This window comes from Pediculus humanus, genomic scaffold (assembly GCF_000006295.1).
Source record: "Pediculus humanus corporis 1103172108213 genomic scaffold, whole genome shotgun sequence".
NCBI classification, from domain to species: Eukaryota; Metazoa; Arthropoda; class Insecta; order Psocodea; family Pediculidae; genus Pediculus; species Pediculus humanus.
The window spans coordinates 1-25,575 of record NW_002987783.1 but is presented as its reverse complement, the minus strand read 5'-3'; the positions used below and the strand labels follow the sequence as shown (position 1 = coordinate 25,575).

At 29.4% G+C, this 25,575-nt stretch overlaps 2 protein-coding genes across 2 annotated transcripts; one reads left to right on the top strand and one right to left on the bottom strand.

Annotated features, from left to right (window-relative positions):
- Positions 1-121: 121 nt before the first annotated feature.
- Positions 122-4,961, bottom strand: Phum_PHUM442580 (uncharacterized protein; the record flags this gene model as incomplete). Its single annotated transcript, XM_002429569.1, has 3 exons — positions 122-529; positions 4,257-4,688; positions 4,953-4,961. The coding sequence occupies 3 exons, from the start codon at positions 4,959-4,961 to the stop codon at positions 122-124; spliced, it is 849 nt and encodes a 282-aa protein (XP_002429614.1).
- Positions 4,962-10,014: 5,053 nt separating this feature from the next.
- Positions 10,015-11,745, top strand: Phum_PHUM442570 (uncharacterized protein; the record flags this gene model as incomplete). Its single annotated transcript, XM_002429568.1, has 5 exons — positions 10,015-10,093; positions 10,234-10,462; positions 10,575-10,720; positions 11,088-11,237; positions 11,495-11,745. 5 exons carry the CDS (start codon positions 10,015-10,017, stop codon positions 11,743-11,745), a joined length of 855 nt encoding a protein of 284 aa, XP_002429613.1.
- Between the last annotated feature and the right edge of the window lie 13,830 nt (positions 11,746-25,575).

Sequence of the window (25,575 nt, the reverse complement as noted above, 5' to 3'; positions counted from 1 at the left end):
GGGGAAAAAAAAAAGGGAAAATCAAAATAGAAATAGAAAAAAAAAAAAAAAAAAAAAATTAATCTCAACGTGATGTGTATCATCGCGGAGACGGTCCGACGAGGATGACTTTTTAAATCGCCTAAATTTGACTTAAATTTGTCTCGTCGACGACGTCATCGTCGTCGAGTGCGCTCGTATCGATCGATATTTCCGATATTTTACTTCCGGCAAATTCGGTAAACACGGCCGGAGGATTTTTATTATTCAAACTCCTCTTTTTGATTCCGTTCGAATTGTCTTTTTCCAACATGTACGTTTTGAAATTTTTACAATCCCGAGCAATGTGCTGTCCGAGAGATTCGAAATCGTCTATCGGAGGAGTGACGACTCTCATTGTTTTCCTAACGACTTCCGTGTCCACTTCGTAGTATCCTTTGGTCATTTTTTTAATGAGATCGACCATGGACAATGGGGGGTATACTCTTTGACGATCTAGAGGCATTATGAAACATCTGTGACCGTTCAAATCCACGATTCCAGTCTTGTTCTGCGGCATTGTTGGAAAAAAAAAAAAAAAAAAAAAATCAATATTAAATTATTGAAATGGGGAGGAAGTACTAGCGGGGGGCGGGGGGTGGAGTACTACACCAGTTTCGCACACGCAGATTTGACTCTTTGTTGACGCATACATCAAGTGATTTCCTTTCGTTTAAATAATCTTAATTTTTAGCGATAAAAAAAGAAGCGAGCAAACAGATAAAAAAAATTATCATAGTCTCGCAATATCAAACTAATACGAATACTAAAACTTTTCATCACTTTTAGTTTTAAATAATTTTCGTGATGAGTGATTGAATTAATCGGAAGGGGAGCCAACATGAGATCACACGCACACGCACACGCACACGCACACGCAAGCACAAAAAAAAAGGGCGAAGAAGAAACCGAAGCGACATCGAATTAAATTCGATAATGATAATAATCCGAGTGACTTGGTTGGTTGTCATTTCCGTTTTTTTTTTTTTTTTTTTTTTCTCGTTCGTCTGCGTCTTTTCCGTGGCGTCAGAATTTCCGTTTAAAAACGTATTCATCACAAACTCATAATAAATAAAGATTTAAGGCACACACGACAATTTCCGAACGGTTTCCCCCGCCTCCCCTTTTTTTTAAACACTTTAAAAAAAATTTTTTTTTTATGCGTAACGGGTAAAGATACTTTCATACGGGCGATAATTCACCGCAATTAAATTCAGAAATGATAATTTATTACCAAAAAAAAAAAAAAAAGGCGAAAATAAAAAGTTGTTTAGGAAAATTTAAAAACCTTTTTAGCACGACCCGTTCGCATAACAAAAATTTTGAAAATTATTCAAGGATGCTAAAAAAAAAAACAAAAACAAAAACAAAAACAATAGATCACGTTACGAGAGGACACGAAGCGTTTAAAAAAAAAAAACCGTAAATATTTAAAAAAATGGAAAATATTCCACGAGAGAGAGAGAGAGAGAGAAAGAGAGCCTTTAGGAGAGAGAAAAAAAACAACGTGAATTTCCACGTATTAAAGGAAGTAAAATAAATAAAAAAGAAACAAAAGGCTTCGTTATCGTGAGCCTTAATAACAACCGCCTGATAAAAAAAACATTCGAAATGTCAACAACTGATAAAAATTAAAACAACTGACTCGTCGCTGAACCGAAAACAATACGACGACGACGACGACGAGGACGAGGACGTCTCAATTAAAAACAACATGAGACGGACGACGATCAATGGTCGTTTGTCGTTTGTCTCGTGTGACGTGCGTTTGTATTTATTATCAATAAAACCCTCAAACCGTGAATTTATCAATGAATTTTTTTCAATAAAATGAAAACATCATATCATTTCAAAAGTGACCGTTACGACGACTACGACAAACGGCGATCGTATCGTTGAAAACAAACAAACAAACAAAAAACATAAACACCGACCAACCAAAAAATTTTCGTTCGAGTCCGAACAACCTTTTTTTTTTTTTTTTTTTTAACTTTAATCAGAAGCAACGAACCGGAAAAGGCAGGCCTTTTTTTTTTTTTTAAAAAAAAAAAATTAAACATTCCGGAAGTCTGAACAAATCAGACTAAAATACGATGTGTAATATTTTTGGATTAACGAAAAAAAAAAAAAAAAAGTAAAAAAAAACCGGGGGGGGGGGAGAGAGAGAGAGAGAGAAAGAGAGATTTGATATTTTCCGACGTTATTAAAAAAAAATACTTTTTTACTTTTTTTTTTTTTTTTTAAAAACGAAAGTGAAAACTTTAAAATTAAATTTTAAAGTTTATTTTCTTTTATTTTCTTTTTCCTTTAAGGTAACTTTTCAGGTATTCAATCAAGTGCGTGCTTTGACACCGTCAAACTTTTAAAAAAAACTCATTAAAATTAAATACGTGTGGCACCTAATAAATATTAAAAACCTTAAAAAAAAATCTTCTTCCCCTTTTGAGTTTTTTTTTTCAACGTATATAATAAATCTTATAATTTTCTATTAAAGTTTTATATAAGTTTCCAGAACATTCTTTAGAAAATAAATAAATAAATAAATCCCAAATCGAACAAGATTAAAACTCATGAAACTTAATCGACATCTTAATCGGGGGGCCGTATGAAATCCTTTACAAAAAAAATTGATAATAATAAGAACGGAAATGAAAATGTGAAAATTAAATCATTTATTTACTTGTTTGAACGCTCGGATTCCTTTTCTATCTTTTGCCCCCCATTATTTTCCGCTACCCTCATCGCCGCCCCCCAGCACCACCACCACCACCGCCACAACCACCTGAAAATGTGCAACGAATTATAACGAAATCAACAAAGGAACAACTAATTAACTTTTTATTCATTGTTTACATAACGTAGAAACGACGACGTTTTAATTTTTCCCTTTGGATCCCTCTCGCATCATCCATTCCCCTCCCCCTTAAAAGATTTAAAAGGTTTTATTTAATTATTTTCCAACTTAGGAATTGTCGTGTTTTTCCCGCTAATGTCACTTCTCTCGCGCTAATCGGATTTTCGTTTCGAAGGAAATTTTCGACGTCATCGATTACGAATTTTCCTACACGCCGACAACAATAACAAAACAAAAATAATTTAAACATTAAAACGTTTGAAATAGAAGCGATACTGCCATTTTTCTTTTTCGGCACATGTCAAAGTTTCTCAAATGAACAAACCAACAAACAAACAAGCAAATTTGCTTACAAAGATCGAAAGAAACCAACCACAAGGACAAAACGTTTTAAAAAACAATAACAAAGAATCGTATGGCACAACGATTTTCACGGATTTCCGCAACAAATTTTTTTAAAAAAAAACAAAAAAAAAACTCGACACCGTTAAATTCGATATAAATTGAATTCGATGAATCGAAACCAATCGAAACAAATCGAAAAAAAAAATTTTGCATTAATCTAATCTCAAAAAAAAAAAAAAAAGAAAAGTAAATTACCAAACGATAATAATGCTATTGTTAAATGAATAAACGTGAAATAAGCGTAATGAGCCTTTACTTAAACGGTATCACGTTTGTTTTATTTTGATTGATAAGGACTCAAAGGTTAAAGTTAAGAATTAGTTAGAATTTGCCGAGAAATATAATGAAAAAAGAAAAACAAAAAGAAGAAAATTCATTCCTTTCTCGGCGAAAGTTAAACAAAAAAAAAAAGGGGGGGGGATTAAAAAATTTAACGTGACTATAATTAAAAGATTTAAAAACAAACCTTTTTTCCCCCCCCCTCCTCCCCGAGATGAAAATAAACGTTTTAATGACTTGCAATTTATTACCATTACCGAGCAAAAGGGTGAAATGAACCTTTCGAATTAAATTTTTAACCCCCGCTAATGATAAACTCAAACATCAAAAGTTTTTTTTTCGTTTTTGTTTTGTTTTTACTTTTCCTATCCAGCGATATTGAAACTATCTCTCTCTCTCTCTCTCTCTCTCTCTCTGTCTTCAATCATGGTGACAAAATCCATCATTTTGAGAGAAGAGTAATATGGGAAAGGAAATTTTTAACCGCATCCGTCCTTTTGGTGGTTTCAATACATGATTATCGCGTTTGAATTTCGATGAAATCACATACACAAAAAAGAAGCAAAACTGTACACATTCACATTCTCCCCCTCTCTCTCTCTCTCTCTCTCTCTCTCGGAAAGCACTCCCGTAAAAAAAAAAGAAAAAAAAGGAAGCAGAAAAGAAACGCGATATCGGATTATTATTTGGAAATGTTTACCGTTTTAAAATCGTGAATGAATTTTCCCTTTCTTCCCCTGTTGAAATCCGGAACTGAAATTTTTTCCATTCCATTATTTTGCAAATCTATATCGAATTCTTGTTTGAATGAATTGAGAACGTTGAACGCTTCCGCATCCGCTTGAAATTCGTATTCTTTCACGAGTGTTTCCAAATCCGTTTGAGATCCGAGTGCTTCTTGCCTCGGAGGTTTCGGACGAATGTTGTAGGGCACGGTGCACCATCCGTGAAATCTCATTTGAGATCTCGCAAATTGCCTGTAGAGGTAAATCCCACCGATTATTCCGATGCTCATGACCAAGAGTGCCGTGAGAAACAAACAAACCGTGCTCGCCGTGGACACTCTTTGAGCTCTGGCACCCAAAACGACGAATCCCGGTTCCATTCCCGATTCCATATCCAATTTGACTCCCTATTCGAAAAACAACATTAAAAAAAAATTAAATAAATAATTAATAAAAAAAAAAAAAAAAAATCTTATTAATTCGATCGCGCTTCGATTCGTACAATTTTTTTTTTTTAAATGGCTTTTAATTATTTTTCAGACTGTTATTAATTAAATTTTAAAGGGGGAGGCGGGGGTAAAGCAACGATAAGACATTGAAAAAGAGTAAACTAATTGAGTAAATAAGAAAATGAGAGATATAAATTATTTTTTTAAAAAAAAAAGGAAAACGTTCGTCATCCTATTAGAGATTTCAACTCAATGAGATTAAATAAAAACTTTCGAAATTAAATTTTACTATTTCCCTTAGTCTCTTTCTCTCTTTCTCTCTCTCTCTCTCTCTCTCTCTGAAAAACAAATAAATAAATAAAAAAAAATTTGTTAATATAAACGCTAAGAATAAAATTTTATACAATCGTCTAACGGGAAAAAAAAATTTAATGGTCGAATCTTCATTTATTTATAAAAAAAAAAAAAAAAAAAAGCGAGTGTACGATGAAAAGAAAAAACATTTTTTTTTTTTCCTTCCCTTATTTTTTTTCAAGGGTTAATTTAAAGGATTAAAATTCTCGCCGCTCGGGGGAAACAGAAACACACGAAAAAAAAAAAAAAAAAAAAATAAGCTCAAATAACCAAAAACAAAAAAAAAAAAAGATGTTTTCGTATAGCAAAAAAAAAAAAAAATTATTATTTTTTTAGTTATTTCGTTTCGCATTTAAAAAGAGAGAGAGAGAGAGAGAGAGAGAGAGAAAGAGAGACGGTGGCGGGGGCGGGAGGAAATAATAATCATAGTAATGCATGTATTAAGCAGTGGAATTAGATTATTTGAAAAGATTATTATTTGAGTTTATTATTATTATTATTATTATTACGACTCTACAAAATGAGAGCATCGACTGTTAAAAAAAAAAAATTTATTAACTTAAATAATGTTTACCCCTCTGTGTGAGAGGGGTACGAAGAGGGAGAAATAATAGGGGCGGGCGGGGGGAGAGAGAGAGAGAGAGATAGGGAAAATAAACAAATGCAATTACCGCACAACAAACGATAATAACCGGGGATAATTACCCCCCTAAAACAAATTTCTAAAATTTGACACACGTTATTTAAACACGTGTTTATTTATTTAAGGGTGTGCGCGTGCGTGTGCGTGCGTGCGCGTGCACTGGAGAATAATTTTCCATTTGATTAAAAAAAAATATCCTTCGAATAAAATAAAATATATCGAATAATTTTTTGAAAAGGAATCATCGTCTCATCGTGAACATCTAGCCATAAAATACAAAAAGAAAAAAAAAGGAAAATTTTTTTTTTTTTTCTTTTTATCCCATTTTGTGCGTACTTTAATAATTCAAGGTCAATTCAATTGAATGATAAGAACACGCGCGTTTCGTTTTTAATACGTAAATGACAAATAATTAATTAATTAATTAATAATTTATTTAAATTTTTGGCAAATGAAAGAAATAATTTATAACGTAAATATCATCATTCAATTTTTTTTTTTTTTTTTTTCGGTACGACAAAACTTATTCGCCAAACGATAATTAAAAAATTTTCTTACGCAATCATTTTTCCTCTCTGCAGGAAGAAAGAAAAAAAGAAAGAAATTTAGGAGAGAGAGATAGAGAGGGGGGGGGGGAGAAAAGAAGAAAATTACTCGACTCACTACATCATTCAAAACCATAGAGCACTTAAAAAATTAATTATCGACTTTAAAAAAAAAAAAAATTTATTTGTAGCTAATATTTATATGAAAACAGAAAGTATTTTCTTCAGCTGCTGGGAAAAAAAAATAACTATAAAAAATATTAAGACAAAAAAACAAAACAAGAAATAATATTCTTTTCTTTATGTTGAAAAAAAAAAAAACAATAAAATAACAGAACCACAATAATTTTTTTTTTGAAAACTTTGTGGCTTTGAATTTTTATTTTTACATTTCGTTATTTCCCATCTTGTTTGACAAAAAAAAATTATTTTTTTAATGTATTTAAATGAATATTAAAAACACACACACACACACACACAACAAACATAAGGAAACATGACAAATGATAATTTATGATAATCTAACTAAAACAATATTAAAAAAAAAAAAAAAAATGGAATGTTTAATGAAAATAAAATAATAATCTGCATTTAAAACAAAAAATCAACAATAATGTTACATATTATAAGAAAATTAATGTTAGTTAGGTGTTTAAACCTTGACATCAATAGATATATACGTTATTTGACAAAAACAGGCCAAAAAAAAAAGAAATAAATAAGTAAATAAAAGAAAGCCTAAATTTTTACCAGACATTTTTCTGATTATTTGGTTCCTTCTGTAACATTCAGTATCAAAATTTCATTGAAATCTTAAATAGTGCGCGAGAAAAAAACATTTTAAACATGGGGAGCCAAAGCGACCATTTCCTCCACATTTTTCTTTTTTATTTTTGAAAGGGTGTTAATGCTTCACAAGTTCATAAAAAGTTGTGGGCTGTGTATGTACGGTGATAAAGCCTTAATAGAACGGCAGTGTCAAAACTGGTTTGAGAAATACAGTTCTGGAGATTTTCCTTTGAAAAATGAGAACCGCTCCAGGCATCCCGTGGAGGTCAATGTATAAATAAAGGTTCTCATTGATTATGATTGGCATAGTTTGACAAGGGACATTGCAGAGAAGGTAGATGTGTCACATAAAACCGTCTGCTATCAGTTTGGCACTATCTGTCACTCAGTTTATCTCTTACACTTTTTGGTACTGTTATCAGTTTGGTGGGATTACAAAGTCATAGTTTACTCTAAGCTGCTCCCATGAAGTCAAAAACCATATATTATATTCGACAATTGACTAATTTAAATAATGTCATCCAAGAAAAACGAAAAGAATTGTCTTTCACCATGATAATGCCAGGCACCACACATCTTTAGCCACTTGACAAAAACTACTGGAGCTAGGCTGGGATGTTTTGCCATGAAAGTTTTTTTTAAACGAACAAAAATTCAAAAACGACAATGAGGTTGTCAAAACTGCATTGAAACAGTTTTTCGCTCTTAAAAATAAAGTTTTATGAAGCATGGGGTAATGATACTACCCAAAAAAAATGGCAAAAGGTTATTGATAATAATGAACACAATATATTGGGTTGGCAAAAAGGTAATTACGAATTTTTTAAGAAAACAAAAAGCGATTTATTAATTATGCAAAATTATTTTTATCTATTATATTATGTCCATTATTATTAGTGACCTTTTGACATTTTTCGAGTAGTATCATTTTCCTTTTTTCATAAAACTCTTTAGTTTTAGGAGCAAAAAACTGGTCCAACGCAGTACGATTGACCTCCAGTAGTTTTTGTCCAGTGGCTAAAGATGGGGAGGGCCTGGCATTATGGTAATGAAAGACAGTTCCTTTGCTATTGGCTAGCTCCGGTCGTTTTTCTTGGATGGTATCATTTAAATTTGTCAATTGTCGAATTTAAACCTCTGAATTTATGATCTGATTTCGTGGCAGCAGCTCAAAGTAGACTATGCCTTTGTAATCCCACCAAAATGATAACAATACCTTTTTTTGGTGAATGTCAGTCTTAGAAGTTGTTGGCGCCTGTTTCCTTGCCTAGACCAGGATCTTTTTCTCAAAAAGTCATCATAGACAACCCACTTTTCATCTCCGGTGACCATTCTTTCAAAAAAGGGTCATTTGCATTGCGTTTAACAAGCATATCGCAAAGACCAAGTCGCCTCGTTAACTAACGTTCCCCAAAGTAACGCATCAAGCTTTTTTTGGCACCCAAGACGCCGTAGACGGTTTTTGACGCACGTATGTGACACATCTAGCTTCTTTACAATGTCCATAGTCGAATTATGCCGATCATAATCAATGAGAACCTTTATTTATGACTGACATTCACCTCCACGGGATGCCTGGAGCGGTTCTCATTTTTCAAAGGAAAATCTCCAGAACTGTATTTCTCAAAGCAGTTTTGACACTGCCGTTCTATTAAGGCTTTATCACCGTACATACACAGCCCACAACTTTTTATGAACTTGTGAAGCATTAACACCCTTTCAAAAATAAAAAAGGAAAATGTGGAGGAAATGCTCGCTTTGGCTCCCCATGTTTAAGTGCCTTTTTCTCGCGCACTATTTAAGACTTCAATGAAATTTTGATACTGAATGTTACAGAAGGAACCAAATAATAACCTATCAAAAGTTCTTGTTTGTGCAAAAATGTAAACATAGTCAAAAACATGTTCATCTATTGGTAAAATCCGCAGTTACTTATTGGCCAACCCAATAATAAATTGTTTTTTGTTTCCTTAAAAAAAATTTGCAATTACTTTTTTACCAACCCTATATAAAAATTTGATAAAAAACTTATTGTCATTTCAAATTGTAAACCTATATGAAAAAGAATTATATACAATTAAAATCATAAGAGAACTATGAACTGTTTTTTATCCTTCATAAACATATGGAATATTTTTAACAATTTTGATAATTCATTTAATTAATGTCATAAAAGTAATAAAAGAAGAAGAAGAAGAGATTAGAAAAGTTATCAAATTTTTCATGAGTTCATGTAATGTCACTGGTTCAAAATATTGACTCATCTCTTTAATTTGGGGGGTAGTTTGTGCAAATATTTCACAGACACACCCAAGAAATAATTACAATTAATTTGTAAATAACTGTCATTGTTTATTTTTTTTCATGACAGGATATTGCATTAAAAATATATTAGTATTGTAAAAATATTTTTTAAAAAACCCAAGTAACCCAAGTGTATATTTAATTACAAAAAAAAAAAAAAAACAAAAAAAAAATTAAAAAATTGATATGAAACTCAGGGTAAAATCAGAAAGCGTAAAATTTAAATTGTCAAACACTAAAAAAAGAAAAAAAATCATGTAATAAATTAATGTGTGTATACAAAATGGCTATTATTAAATTACAATAAAGTGCTACTACACCTATGATGAGACGTATTTTAAAGGAATGATATAGAAACAAAGAGAAATGACAAAGAATTTTACTTACATCCTCGGGAACGCCATCTCCTATTCCTGATTCCTTTGGTTTTTTAGCTTTATTATCAGACAAAGGCTTTGTAATAACCGTCATCTTTACAAAAGTACTTTGTTACGTCTAAAAATAAATCACCGTGAAAATCAATTTTTTCCTTGAATCGATTGCAGCGCCACTTGTGCCGAAACTAATTTAGGGCCCTGAAACAATTTTAAAATGGCGCGTTTAATTTTTAAAACAACTTTTTATAAAACATGACGGTTTCCATTATCATATGCGATTCATTTTAAAAAGTTTTTTAAAAATAATAATGATTATAATTTATTACGAATGTTTTTCATATTCCATCACAGGTGACCGAAAATATTTCGTTTTAAAAAAATATTCTCTTATTAAATGTCTTTGATTCAATTTGTAAATAAATGTTTACATATATTTTATACACGTAAATAAAAATATTTTTTTATACGTTTTTGTACATATATATTTTTAGATCTTAGTGAACAATGCAAGAAGGGGAAAACTATTTATAAATATTTAACTACAGGATCAGAATCGAGCGATTATTCTGTTGATGTAATTGCTGCCTATCAGAAATTAAACTGCAGTTTAGTTTATTTTGTCAGAAATAATAATCACATTCTTTTACTAATTGAATACGTAGATAGAAGACCTGGCAAACCTGTTTGTAATAATAAAGAAAATGCCGTACTAGTTCATGGGTACAATTTTTTTAATGACGAAAATAATAATAATAATAATAAAAAGCAAATAATTTTAAAAAGTTTGATCGTGCGAAAATATATATATATATATTTTTTTTTTAACTTACAGTAATAAATCAACAGTTAACGCTTGTAAATACGCAGATGATCACAATCAGGATTCCTACATAAAACTGGGTAAAGATAATGTAAAATTGGAAATATCAAGTGTAGCGGATATGAGCACAATTAAAATCACTGCAACTTCAATGAGATGTGAGACATGATAAATTAAATTGATCATCTTTAAGAAATAAACTAGGAACAAATTGGAGAAATTGACAGGGAAAAAAAAAATAATGAGTACTTTTATACATTTTATTATTAAGAAGCTTCGTCAAATAAAAAAAAAAAAAAAAAAAAACTTCGACTCATTAATAATATGTATATATATATATATATATGGAACTCACGACGACGAATAAATAATTTAAAATTCAAAAAAAAAAAAAAAAAACAAAACAAAAACCCATAAGTTATTAATTTAAAAAAAAAAAATATTAGACTTTATCGATTGTCGAATTTCTTGTCATCATTATTATTATTATTATTTTATTTTATTTTTTTTTTTTTTGTTGGTCAGATTCACAAAATGCGAAATGTCAAGCGCTCTACGAAACGGAATGTTATTATAATAATACATTATATTGTATGTCTGTATCAACGGTTTGTGATCAAAATGCTAACTGCGGATTTAGAAATTTACTTGACGAAGATCCGGCAATATGTCTTGGTAAGAGAAATGAAAAATTAATCGACTCCCCAAATAATAATAATAAACCTTTCAAAAAAAAAAAAAAATTAAAAAAATTAAAAAAAACAAACTATGAAAATTAAATTAAATATATATGCCACTTTACATGTTTTAAAGTATTGAAAATTGCGTAATCTTCAAACTCGCAGGAAAGTTTAACAACAAAAAAAATTTTGTCTTGCGAATATGTATATAAATATAAAAAAAAAAGTACATGATGACCGTGTGTTTTTCAGGACCGCAACTAGACGCTTACCAAGTCTTCGTATCAATAGAAATAGGAATATCTATAGTTATTCTTATTATATCACTAACATTTGTAATAATGCCGAAAAGAAAAGAAACGTTTGTTTACGAATTTAACAGTACAATGTTTGTATTTGACAGCGAAACAAAAGAAGTTAACTACGAGATCACTTCAACCGTTCACTATCCCACCGACATTTGGACGTCAAAGCTACGATCAAGGAAAAAAATATCTGAGTAAAAATATTAAATTTTCTTATTATTACGTCATCACCATAATAATTTCCATCCATCGATTATATTATAATTAATCAAAATAGGGTGGATAGAGGGGGGGGTGGGCATTTCACCGCCGAATAAAATTTATAATAATAAAAAAAAAAAAAATAATAATAATAATAATAATAGTTAAAAATTAAATAAATATGTATATATTTTCGCTTTAAAAAAAAAAAAAAAAATAATAATAATAATAATAATAATAAGCCATCAATTGTTTGTTAACTGTCGGCCCTCACACGTGGTACAACAACTTACATCTTCTTCGGCAAACTTCTTTTAACTTTTTTTTTTTTTTTTTTATTGTCTTTATTTTTATTTTTTTATTTTTTTTTATTTTTTTTTTTTTACTCTTACATATATTTCCTTCGTGGTTTGAGAGCTATATTCAAAAAGCAAAAAAAAAAAAAAACAATAAAAAAAAATATATAAAGTCATCATCATTATCATCCTCTTTTTTAGTGGTTTTTTATTTATTTATTTATTATGTATTTTAATCTAAGAAAATTTTCTTTTTTTTTTTTTTTTTTTAGTAACTACCATCACAAAAGAAAGAAAAAACCTCAAAGAGTACAAATAAATAATTAATGTGAGAAAACCATAAACAATAGGGGAGAGAGAGAGAGAGAAAGTATATATAAAGTTGAAAACATTACAAATTTTTTTAAAAATTCTTGGCAAAAAAAAAAAAAAAAAAAAAAAAATGACCGTTGAAAACTAACGGTCTTTAATAATTATTATTATTATTATTTTATAATTAACTGTCACCTCAATGTTAAATTATTAATGGAGCGTAATTAAAAATAAAAATAAAAATGTTTTTTTTTTTCTAAATAAAATGTCGGACGGAATCGTATCTAAAAGTAATTAATCATTTTTTAATTTTTTACACACACACGCACACACGCACGCACGCACGCACGCACGCACGCACACTAAAGACAAAAAAGCGTTATATGACGTTTTTTTTTAAATTTTGAGTCGTGGTTTCGATCGATTTGATTTTTTTTTTTATTATTTAAAATGATTTCGACAAATTTCCCTTTCCTCCCTTCCCTTCCCTTCCCTCCCCCTCCCCTCTCCTCCCAACCCGCTCGCGGTTATTATGTGTGTACAGGTGCGTTCGTGAGTTTTTTTTTTTTTTTTTTTTTTTTTTAAATAATAATAAATTCCCTGTCTTTTATTATTATTATTTTTTCTGTTTCCGGTTTCGCGGTCAATTATCAAGAAGGAATCTTACTTTTATTATTGCTATTGCTATTATTATTATTATTATTAATATTATTATTATTAGATTTTTTTTTTTTGGAGATTTTTTTTTAATCAGTCAACGTGTGTCAAGGGGATTTAATTTTAATTTTCAAAGCTTTACATTCTTATTAACATTTTTCTTTGAGGAATCATCTTCCCTATGGTGTTTAATTATTATTTTCCACCTCAAAGTAGCTCGTTTTCCCTCATCTTTAGTAAGTGACCTAGAAGGAGTCACTTCGGAAGATGATGTTTTCGATTCGCGAGTAACCAAAGAGGTTGTATCGATAACTTCGGGTTCGTTCGATTCGGGCAACAACGATTGACCGTTTTCAAAGGACCTTGTTGATAACGATGAGTAATCATTACCTTTGACTTCGGTTCCGGTTGAGTCTTTTGTCGTCGTCGTCATCATCATACGTCCTCCTTCTTGGAAAGACCGGCTTCTCGAAGGGATCGGAAACATTGGACACGTTATTTCTTGAACGTTGTAACTTTTTGGAGAATTAAAACTTTCGGAAAATAATCTTTTTTTCGTGTTCGCAGGCATTGCCAAATCGTAGACCTTTGATATTTCTTGTACGGATTCATCAATGTTCGATCCTTTTGTCAAATTACTCGATTTCATTTCGAAATTCGTTTTAGATTCTTCGCTACGACTTTCTAAAACGGTTGACGATGATAAAACGTAACTTTTCGTTTTTAATATGTGCTCATCTTCATCTTCATCGAATTCTTCCTTTTCCGTTTTTGTTACGTTTATGACGTCATTTTTAACAAAATTGTTTTTTTTTATTAAATTGTTTTCTTTTTTTATATTTTTATTACTACTACTCGTTAAATCAATATTACTACTACTGCTTTGTTGAATGTTGTTGTTGACGGCGTTATTGTGATTATTATTGCTACTACCTAGAATATTATGATCGGACAGTCGTGCGTACTGTTTTGACCTTTCTAAATATTTCGGAGAACTTTGCAAAAATGAAAACGAATCAGGTATGAAAAAACTTTTCCGGATCGATTTGGTTTCGGATGCTTGTTTTAATTCTTTTATCCTTTCCGTTTCGTGAGGATAATGAATTCTCGTCATTTTCGGTTTGACTCCCAACTTTTCACAGCTAGTGAATTCGTAGCCGACGTCCAACGCTTGAATGTCTTCATACGTCATTTTTGATTCTTCTTTTTGCGATCCCGTGCATTCGGATTGTTGGGATCGCGAACAATTGTCGTATTCGTTGGAAGTGTTTATTGTTGTTTTAAAACGATTCACGGCACCTTCGAATCCATCTTTACAGCTGTTCGCACTGCTAAAATCCGGTATTATGCTCGATTCGTTTGCATTGCCATTATCCGTCGTGTAATTTTCGTTATCGTCTTGATATTCGCTTTCAGGTACGTCCGTCGTATGACCTTTCGAACACGTATCCGTTTCGTAGTAAGGTTCTTCTCCTTCTTCGCCTTCGAACATTTCGTCGCCGTACACGTCTTCGTCGTCGTTGTCATCTTCGTCGTCGTCCTCGTCGTCGTCTTCATCGTCATCGTCGTCATCTAAATTTTTTTTTTTCTCTTCGAGCTCATCGTTTTCGTCTAAATCGACGTTTTGAAACGAATAAGCTACTTTTTGGACTTTGCTTTTTTTAACTTTTTTCCCACCGGTCGCTTTTCCTTTGAAAAACGTTTCGCCGAAGGGTAAACTTTTAAATGCGCTCGTGTAGGGCCTACTCAATTGTGGTAAACATTCCGGATCTTTCGGTATTTGATCTTTCAAATTATCAACAAAAACCGACGAAAAATTATTAAGGTATTGATTGGTTATTTCCCTTTTCGTTATCATGATGTCTCTGCTTCGAAGAGAGCCTTTCGTGGGTATGACAACATAATTTGAATTTTTAACATTGGGTCTAGACACGGGAGACATTGATTCTAAAACATCGCACGGTCTCGGTTTTTCTTTCATTGTTCTTCTAGCCGGACAAACAGCGTTGGCGGCAATCGTTATGCAGGGTGGCACTCTTTGCATGTTGTAAAGTTCTTGCGACATGTGAAAATTAATTATTTCATCTTTTATTATTTCCTGATTGCTGCTCCGCGCTTCTCCCAATTGTAACTCTTCTTGTCTTTCGATAATGTCTTCTGCCGTATTCGCAAGCAAGAGTGGTACTTTTTTAACCGTATATTTTTCAACAATATATTCATACTGATCGCTTAAATCAGCCATCGGTTCTATATCTCTTATATCTGGTTTTTTTTTCAAACAAGGGAAACACATGATGGCATAATCTTTTTTTATATCGTGTTCTAAACATTGTTCCGTCGCACTATAGGACTCGGTTTTTCTTCGTCGCGAAGCGCACGTCAGTATAATTACTAGTAGAATAACAAAGCTGCTCAAAGGAATATACGTTACGAAGTAATCTTGTTCCTAAAAAAAAAATTTTCATCAAAATTTTCAGCTCGAAAAACGTTGGGAAATTTTTACGACAAAAGTAAAATCCAAAATTTTTCCGGTTGAACGAAACAAAACAAAAAAAAAAAAAAAAAAACAAAAATTACATTTATCTCATGTTTCTTGCTTGTATGTCCTTGGTCCATAAGGAGAACCAAAAAAATGGTTGCAGTAAAATGGTTGATTTTCTTCTAATTACTAAGGAGAGCAGACGATACATGAAATTTACTATATAAAATATTAATTTAGAATAACGAGACAAAATCAAACTTTTGATGTGTTTAACTTATTATTATTGTGTTAAGTTTTACGATAATCGAGCATAAAAAAAAAATTAAAAAAATTTCATTATGCATTCTGCCTTTTTTTTTTTTTTTTTTTTTTTTTTACATAATTGAAATCTTAAATTAACAAAAAAAATTTAAACATTTTAAAATTAAAATAATAATGCAATAATGAGAGAGTAAATAAAAAAGAAAAATAAAGAGAGAGAGAGAGAGAGAGAAAGAATAAGGAAAAGAAAAGTGTGTGAGTGTTTTTGTTTTTGTGTGAAATACACAGAAACATAGAAAGAGGAGGAAAAGGGTTACAAACCTAAACTTTTTGTTTTGTAACAAAAAAAAAAAAAAAAAAAAAATTAAATAATCAAAACAATAAAAAAAAAAATAATAATAATAATAACGGAAAAAAAAATTCATACTAACTTTGAAAAACATAGTAATTCTGATTGCGCCATTAAACTGTAACAAACTGTACGAAAAAAACTATTTTCATAAGGGATGAAATGCATATTTTTAAAATCCAAACATAAATAAATAAAAGTTTTGACTTCCGAAAAAAATGAAATAAATAAATAAAATAAAAAAAAAAAAAATAATAATTAAAAATGTCTAAAAAAAATTTTTTTTTCGATCGCTGCCACCGACATTTCAATTTTTACCAAAAAAAAAAAAAAAAAAAAACGTTTATTTACTCTATGCTTTTTTTTTTTAAACTGAAAAAACGCGTAGTAATAATCAAACTCTATGGTGATTAATTATCTCATCTACGTCATAATTCAATAAATCAATCACTTATATTATTACGTATAATCGTATAATTTGACTCATAACTTTCCCCCCCCCCTCCCCCCAAAATCTTTCAAATCGTCAACGAATTTAATAATCTCCAAAAATTCAATTACAAAAAAAAAAAAATCGAGATTGAAAGAAATCGGAAATTATTTAAAATTAATATGACCGCCGCCATTTTTTTTATTCGCAGCACCTGTAATCACGAATGTTTTTGCTTTTATTTACCGCTACTTTAACTAGAATTTGCTACGAGAAAAATCACAGGGAAACGCGCGACAGTTTTAACGGTTTTTTTAGAAAATTTTTTTTTTTTTCTGTTTCGGAAATGAAACTATTTAATGATGATGATGATGTGGATGCTGCGATAAAAGATAAAAAATTTTATCGTACCGTAAAATAATTACGTAAAAAAAAAAAAAAAAAAACAAAAAATCGGCGAATGTTTTCATCAAACATCCGCAAACAAACAAACAAACAAACAAACCGAAAAAAAATTATTATTTTTTTTTATTGACACCTTTTTTTTTAAATTTTATTTAAACAATTTCATAACGTCGTATTTAATCCAACTTATTTATATTATTTCGCATGTTGGTAATATTTGAAAGTTGGTAATTGTAATGGTACGAAATCCATCAATTTCTTCGAATCGGGTGAAATTCGGTAATTTTTTTAAGCTCTTTAAGCTTTCCTTTTTAACTTTCTTTTCTTTCTATTAAGCTTTCTTTATGATATACGTAAAGAAATTACGCGGGGAAGGGGGAGGGGGAGGAAAAAAACCGCCAAAATAATTTGTTTTGTCCACGTTTTCAGGGAAAACAAAATCAATAAAAAAAATAAAATAAAAATTTGTTCGGATCGATTTTAGATATCGTAAACTCGTTTTTCAATCCTTTTTTTTTTTTTTTTTTTTTAAATTTATAATCTCGACAAAATGAAATAAATAATAATAATAATAATAAAAAGTGAAAAGAAAGTGAAAACGTTATAAAATTGTAGTAACAAGTGGTCGTTGGATTCGAATATGTATATTAAATACCACATGTCCCAATTAAAAAACGTTACCTGTCATACTTTTTTTTATTAACACGAATTCTTCCTTTTCAAGGTGTGTGTGCCTAAATCCCAAATTCGAAAGTTTCGTTTCCTCCTTCTTTATCATCATCATCATCATCACTGTTATTTTTTATTTTTTATTTTTAAATAAATATTTCGTGAGTAAACAATGATTTTTTTAAATGCGTCATAAAATGACGATTGAAATCGTTTGTTGTTGTTGTTGTTGTTGTTTTATTTCACGTGGTGCATACACGAGTCCGATATAAAATTTTTATCGTTATTTTATATTCCGTTTTAGGGGAGGATTATCGACTTAAAAAAAAAAATTGATGCGTTACGCATATCCGTTGGATTAACGAGGTGGATTAACCGAGTTGTATGTCGTCGTTAAATAAAAACGGTTAAAAAAAAAAAAATTGTATTCGATCCCCTGTCGATTCATTAATCGCACGATCAAAAAAAAAAAAAAATGGAAGAATAAATATGATGATGATAATAATAATAATAATAATAAATTTAACGGGGATTTTTATTTAATTTGAACGAAAAAAAAAATTTTTTTTACCCACGTCACGGTTAAAAATAAAAATTACAAAAAAAAAATTAACGAATTTTTACTTTCGATACTAATAATAAATGTGATTGGAAGGTTTTTTTCGAAAGAAGATGATAATAATGATGATGATGATGATGATGATGATGATGATGATGATGATGAACTTAAAGAAGAAGAAAAAAAAAAACGTTAATTAAGTTTACCTTCGTTAAAAAAAAAAAAAAAAAAAAAAACCAGTGAGAGTGAAACGTTCAAACAACAATAGCAAAAAAATTAATAAATAAATAAATTTCAAAATAAATAAACGATTACAATAAATAAATATTTTGCTTATTATTATCAGTTTTTTTCAGGGCCTTAAATAATAAATATTAAATTAAAAATTGAAATTAAATTGATATTAAAATTCCTTTCTTTTTTTTTTCTCCCCCTTTTTTCCTTTCTCTCTCTCTCTCACTTCTTTTTTTCCCAAAATTTTTTTTTTTTTGGCTTTTTCTATAAATGCAAACTCGTTTTAAAGGAAAAAAGGAAAACTAGAACAATTATGTGGCAGTAAACAAAAAAAATTGTGAGAAAAATGAAAAATAAAAATGATGAGAACGTCTACTATTCGTCAATATTTTCGATTCTTAGAATTATAAATTTAATTGTATGCTAAATTTACAAACATTTTGAAAAAAAAAATTTTTTTTGGCCAAGGTTCGAACCTGAAGGAAATCAATTCTACGTTTCCCCCCCATTTTTGATAAGGTCGATCACTCGTTTTTTTTTTTTAAATAAATCATTTTACTCTATTTATTTATTTTTTGGGTTTTTACCAACTGCCCCCCGTTTATAATAACCAATCAAATAAATTTTGATTTGTTTTTAGTACATCTTTTACTTGTTTAACCTTGCCCTAGCAGACGACGACTAACATTTAATCTAAATTTTTCATTATTTATTAAACCTGACAACCGTGAACACGCACACACACACACGAAAAAAAAACTAACCTTAAACTCATATTAATTAAACGTGTTAATTTCAACGAGATAAAAAAAAAAAAGATTTTTTTTTTATTAATTAAAAATTGCAATGAGAACAAACAACAACAACAAACAATTTTTTTTTAATTATATTTTTGAGGCGTAAACGTGAATACATGACGGCATCTCGTACGTCCGTAAAAAAAAAGATTGTAAACCATTTTGTTAATTAATAAGAAAACAAAATCCCCCTTAGGGGTAGACAATATGAAGATTCATAAAGTAAGAAAATGAGGAGAAAATGGGGGGAAAAAAAGGGAAATGAGAGTTATAATTTCTTCGAAATAATGAAAGTTAGTAACAAACAACAATTTTAACAATGTTCACGTGCGCGTTTGTTCGAAATAAATAAACAATGCGGCAACAACAAAAAGTACAAACTCCGTAAAAGGTCTCGAGTAAAAGTTTTAACCGCCATCTAAGTACATTCATCCAAAAAGTAAAGAAAAAAGTAAAAACTACTGTTTTCTTCTGCTCACTCACGTTTTTCGAAATGTTTTTTTTTTTTCTATTCAATGATCTAAACACATGCATAAAAAATACAATACATAACGAAAAACGAAAACAAAAAACATAAAAACCGATATGACAAACTAATTAATAAAAAAACATTAGAGAAAACTTTCTTCTTTCTCGAATAACAACAACAACAACAAAACGATTAATTTCTTTAATGACAAATGGATGTAAAGCAATTTTTTTTTTTTTTTTTTTTAAACAAATGCGTGAATAAATAAAATAAAATAAAATTTTGGGCGTGTTCGGAAGTAATCGAACGTTTTAAATTGTCATTTTCTATTTCCCCCTCCCCCCTTTTAAAGAAGAAGAAGAAGAAAAAAAAATATTTCATGAGAACAAACAAACAAACAGAGATAATTATTCGTTACTTAATTTAATGGCGTTCGATTGTTTGTTTCTTGCAAATCATTAATTATAAACGCGATAAATTTTCAAATATTGTGTTTTCAAATAAAAAAAAAATCATCCGGGTAGGAGTTCGAGTGTGTGTGTCGCGTGTGTGCGTGTGTCCTATTATAGGTATAACCTTGATTATCCCGATACACAATCCCGTCCTTAGGGCATATTAAATATAAAATCTTCCTCATTTTATCCTTTTTCTCTCTCTCTCTCTCTCTCTCTCTCTCTCTCTCTCTCTCTCTCTCTCTCTCTCTCTCTCTCTCAACTTCCTACACTTAAACAGGTTAATTAGAAGAAGAACTCAGGTTCAGGCTCGCACACACAAAAAAAAAGGACAGGATTGGATTCTTTTAAAATTCTGAATATTTTAATTCACGATATTATTATTATTATTGTGTTAACCTTGATTATTTTTTTTTTATTGTCTTTTATTATTATTATTATTATTTAACGTCGTCGCATCAAATAAAATACGCTGCGGAGTCGTTTATTATTAACGGCGAAAAGAAAAAAAATATTTTTTTATTACAAAATCTCGAAAGCTTAAATTTTTAAAATAAAATAATAATAATAAATTATTAAAATAAATTACGGGCGCGTGAATACGTCGAGTTGAGTTTTATAAGGGCAACAAGACGAAAGAAAGAAAGCACGTTCAGAAATTTTCACTTTTACGACGCATAATTTTTGAAAACGTTTTTCCTTTTTTGCAACGGATTTAAAAAAAAAAAAAAAAGTTTTTCGTCATCATCAAACCCTTAACGCGAGAGAAATGATGATGATGATGATGATATGAGATTTTCACACGGTTAATTCCCCGGCCAAATCGTGGAAAAAGATAAAAAAAATTTTCTAATAATAATAATAATAACTTTCGTTGTGAAAAATATAATTGAAAAAAAAAACAAACCAACGGTTGCGAAACATTTGCCGGTGTAATTATTTCAAATTTTTTTCTTTTTTTTTTCGGCTTTTTTTTTAATAAATAAACTTAACAACAATGGCGTATTATTTATTGATTTGTAATATATTGTTTGATATATTACTATTTGTAAAATTATCATTATCGTCATCATTACCGCCATTATCAAAGACTGAGAACAAAAAAAAAGGGAGGGAATTTTCGATTTCAAACACCTGATAAAAAGTAAAAAAAAAAACAATCAAATCTCAAACTAAAGGTAATTTGTTTTGAAATTAAACTTTCTATTCGGGGAAACATATCACGTTGTAAAAAAAAAAAAAAAAAAAAAGAGGCAACGACCCCGTGGTTGTAGAAACACTTTAATAACTATTTACACGTTCGTTCCAAAAAAACAAAAAATTCTGGAATGAAAGTAAATCAAACGTTCGACGGTTTGTTTTAATTTTTTTTTTTTTTATGAATAAAATTTTAATAACTTTTGACGGTAAAAAAAAAAACGACGACGACGACGACGATGATGATGTAATAATAATAATAATAATAATAATAATAATAATAATAATAAAGGCCAACGGCCATAGCGTGCTGGTCACACCGGTTCCCGTACGATCACCGAAGTTAAGCAGCATCGGGCGTGGTGCAAACTTGGATGGGTGACCGTTTGAGAACGCCACGTGCTGTTGGCTTAAAAAGAGCAAAAAAATGAGAACAAGACAAAGTAAGAACCAAAAACAAAAATCTTGTTCTACTGTCGACCTGAGGCAGCTCGACGAGAACGTGAATTTCACTGCTTCTGACCCTGGCCACTCCAAAGATGTTAGTCACTGGAGCCCAGATCAGGAGACAAATCGTTCCCATCGAAAAAGACGGACTCAGGAAGACCTTCAAGAATTGATGTGGTGCTATCTTATAATAAGTGGCACCACCGAAATTCGAGTATTTGTCCCTAAGGAATCGGGTAGAAACCTCGGATAAATACTTAAAACCCCCGACAAGTAGCCTTGTCGTGTTTAATGGTGAATAATAATAATAATAATAATAATAATAATAATAATAATAATAATAATAATAATAATAATAATAATAATAATACTTTATCAACCATAAAATATTTACGTGGAAAAAGTTTAATTTATTTAATAAATTCCAAAAATTAATAATTTTAAATACTTTCGTCGTCGTCACTTTATATCATCCAAAACTATCTTTCTCTCTCTCTCTCACTCTAGCTCTCGCTCCTTTTTCTCTCTCTCTCTCTCTCTCTCTCTCTCTCTCACCTCTTTCACGCATTTCTCACGTAAATTAAAATTACATTAGGATTTTATTTTACTTTTGATGGAATTAAAAAAAAAAAAAAAAAAAAAAAAACTTTCTTTGGTGAAAAAAAAAAAAAAAAATTTAAATAAAAAATTTAACAACAACAAACAACAATCAAGCGAGGAGTCAAGTTGTCGGTTTAAAAAAAAAAAAAAAAAAAAAAACTCTTGTCGATTGTTTTTCACTTTGTTCGAGGACAAGGAATTTCGAATTGATTTCTATCGAGGATTTATTATTATTATCATTATTATTATTATTAATAATATTTTCACTTTTGATCGAAGCAAATCCCAATTACTTCGAAGTCTAAGTTTTTCCAACAATCAGCATTATTATTATTATTATTATTATTACCGATAATTTAAATATGCGAATGTTTCGATAAGGAAAATTATTGCTTTCACAACATATTAATTTCGATTCGATCGTATTATTATTATCAGTATCATCATCACTTATTTATTTATTTTTTTTTACAATTTATTTGAAATTTCATTTCATTTATTAATAAATAATAACGAACAATTTTTTTTTTTTTTTCATGCATTATTTTACGCAAATTAAAAATTTTTTTTTTCTTTTCCACCGCCTTTTATTACGTTAAAAGTGACAAATTATTATCATTATTGTTTTGCTTCTCTGAATTTTAAACAAAAAAAAAAGGGGGGGGAGTAAAATTACGATAAAGTTTGCAAATCCGAAAGAGTTTTCTTTTTAACCGACGGTTTAGTGAAAGTCATAGATTAAATAAATGTGTGTTTACATTTCAAGCATTCTTCACGAGAGAGAGAAAAGAATAATAATTACCCATCTTTTTTTTGACCTTTTTAAAAGAAGGCGGTGGTGTCAAATCGAAAAATTATTTATTTATTTCGTTTTCAAAGAAATTTATCTTGACTTAGGCGGGGGGCGGGGGGGAAAGGTAAAGAAAGCTCAAAATTCTTTTCTTTCTTTTTAAATTAATTAATTATTCGCTATAAAAATTATTATTATTTTTTCTTTCAAATACGTTTTTGTGCCCTCGATAATAACAAAAAATTAATAATGACTGTGACAGTGATGATGATGATAATAATAATAATAATAATAATAATAATAATAATAATAATAATGTAAACTTCAATAAATTTTCGCCCACATAAAAATACACACGCGCGCGTTTTTTTTTTTTTTTATGTTAAATTTAATATAAAAGTCGTTTTATTATTTTTTTCTTACGTAAAACAAAAAAAAAAAAAATTGTGCGTTTCGAACAATTGAATTGATGGATTCAAGGTCATTTATCCAGCAATTTTTTTTTTACCTAAAATTATTAGAAAAATAAACGTTGAATAAATAAATTGTCCAATATCATTGATAAATAATTGATTTAACCCCTAAAAAAAATTACCGAAACCTTTTCTTTATCATCTCATTCATTATTTTTTTTTTTTTAAAAAAAAAAAAGCATACCTGATAATTTTAAATAAATATTTAAATTATTAATTTTATCCTTTTTTTTTTTGTTTTTTTTTTTTTTTTTGTGATAAGAAAGAAAAATTATCAATAATTTTAATAAATTTAATAACCTTTCGCACCGGGGGTTAATACATAAGTAATGCGTTGTTTTTTTTTTTTTTTCGAAAATTGGTTGCATTTTGTTGCAATTTTTCACGATATTCAAAACAATCCACGAGTGAAAATATTAAAAAAAAAAAAAACGAACGAATGATTTTCACTTTTTCCAATTAATTAATTATATTTTCACGGATTTAATATCAATTTTTTTTTTTTTTATTGAAATCGATTCGAAAAGTTCGAGAAAAAAAGAAAATTTAATTTTTTAAATAATTTTTTGACCTGTTTGATTTCCGTATTAAATAAAAACTGATCACGTGAACGTTTTCTTCCCTTTTGCCCCCCAAAACAACGAAAAACAAATAACGGAAAAATTTGTGATTTTTCGAAGAAAAACAAAAAGAAAATATTTTTAACGCATATAAAAATGAATGTTGATGATGATGATGGTGATACTGATGATGATGTTGATGATGTTGATGATAATGATGATGCTGATGATGATGATGATACTGATGATGATGGAGATAGAGATGATAATGACGATCGATTAGTGATAAATACATATTTTGATAAATTAAACGATTATTATTCTCTTCATCTTAAATTTTCCGCGACGAAAAACACTTCAGCAAACGAATAACAAAGAAAAAATTTTATAAGGGATTCAAATAAGGGTAATTACGCGAAATTAAAGACTTTTAACGGGGATGAAAACGTCTTTAAAAAAAAAGGAACAAATAAAAATCAAACATTTTAAAATCGCGCGGGAAAATAAATTGAAAACTTTGTAAAATCGAATTTCCTTCCTCCAAATTGATTGTTTACGCACAAAAAAAACTATTATCATTATTATCATCACCGCACATAATTAATTTATTTGAATAAATTATTAACTCTTCGTACGAATTGATGATGACACTTTTCTTTATTACGTAATAAATCAAACGAACCGACCGACCGACCGGAACTCACAAATGATGACGTCAAATTAAATTTCATATCTAAAGTTTTTCACTTCCGTTAAAAAAATTCGCGGTCTATTCGTCGCATTCGCAAAAGGCATACGAATAATAATAATAATACTAATAATAATAATAATATTATAAAATTGTTTTTTTGCGAAACGAGAGAGCGAGCGAGAAGATTATCAATTGCCATTTTAAAAAATCGTTTTGATTAAAAAAAAAAAAATAAGAATTTCAAATTACGTTTTTTTAAAAGGCGGAAATGTTTAAATTACCCGCCACGACGACGGAAAGAAAAAAAAAATTTTTTTATTTAAAAAGGTAATAACACGATAGAAATTTCAATTAACATTTGTTTTGTTCGAAAGTCAATCACCCATCAGAATGAGAATAAAAAAAAAAAAAAAATCAAACAATGTAAAAAGTGAAATTTAATAAAACCGGATACGTTTTGTTGTTGTTGTTGTTATTGTCGGGATTATTATTATTATTATTATTTATACGTAACGTAACGATAACTGAATATAGATTTGACCCCTTAATAACGATTACAGTTATAAAAAAAAAAAAAAATTAACGTGTAATAATAACGCGAATAATTTTTTTTTTAATAGAAAGTTTGGCTCGAGTTGTAAATTAGGAAGTTAATATCTCATCGTACGATATGAAATCTTCCGACTTTTTTTTTTTT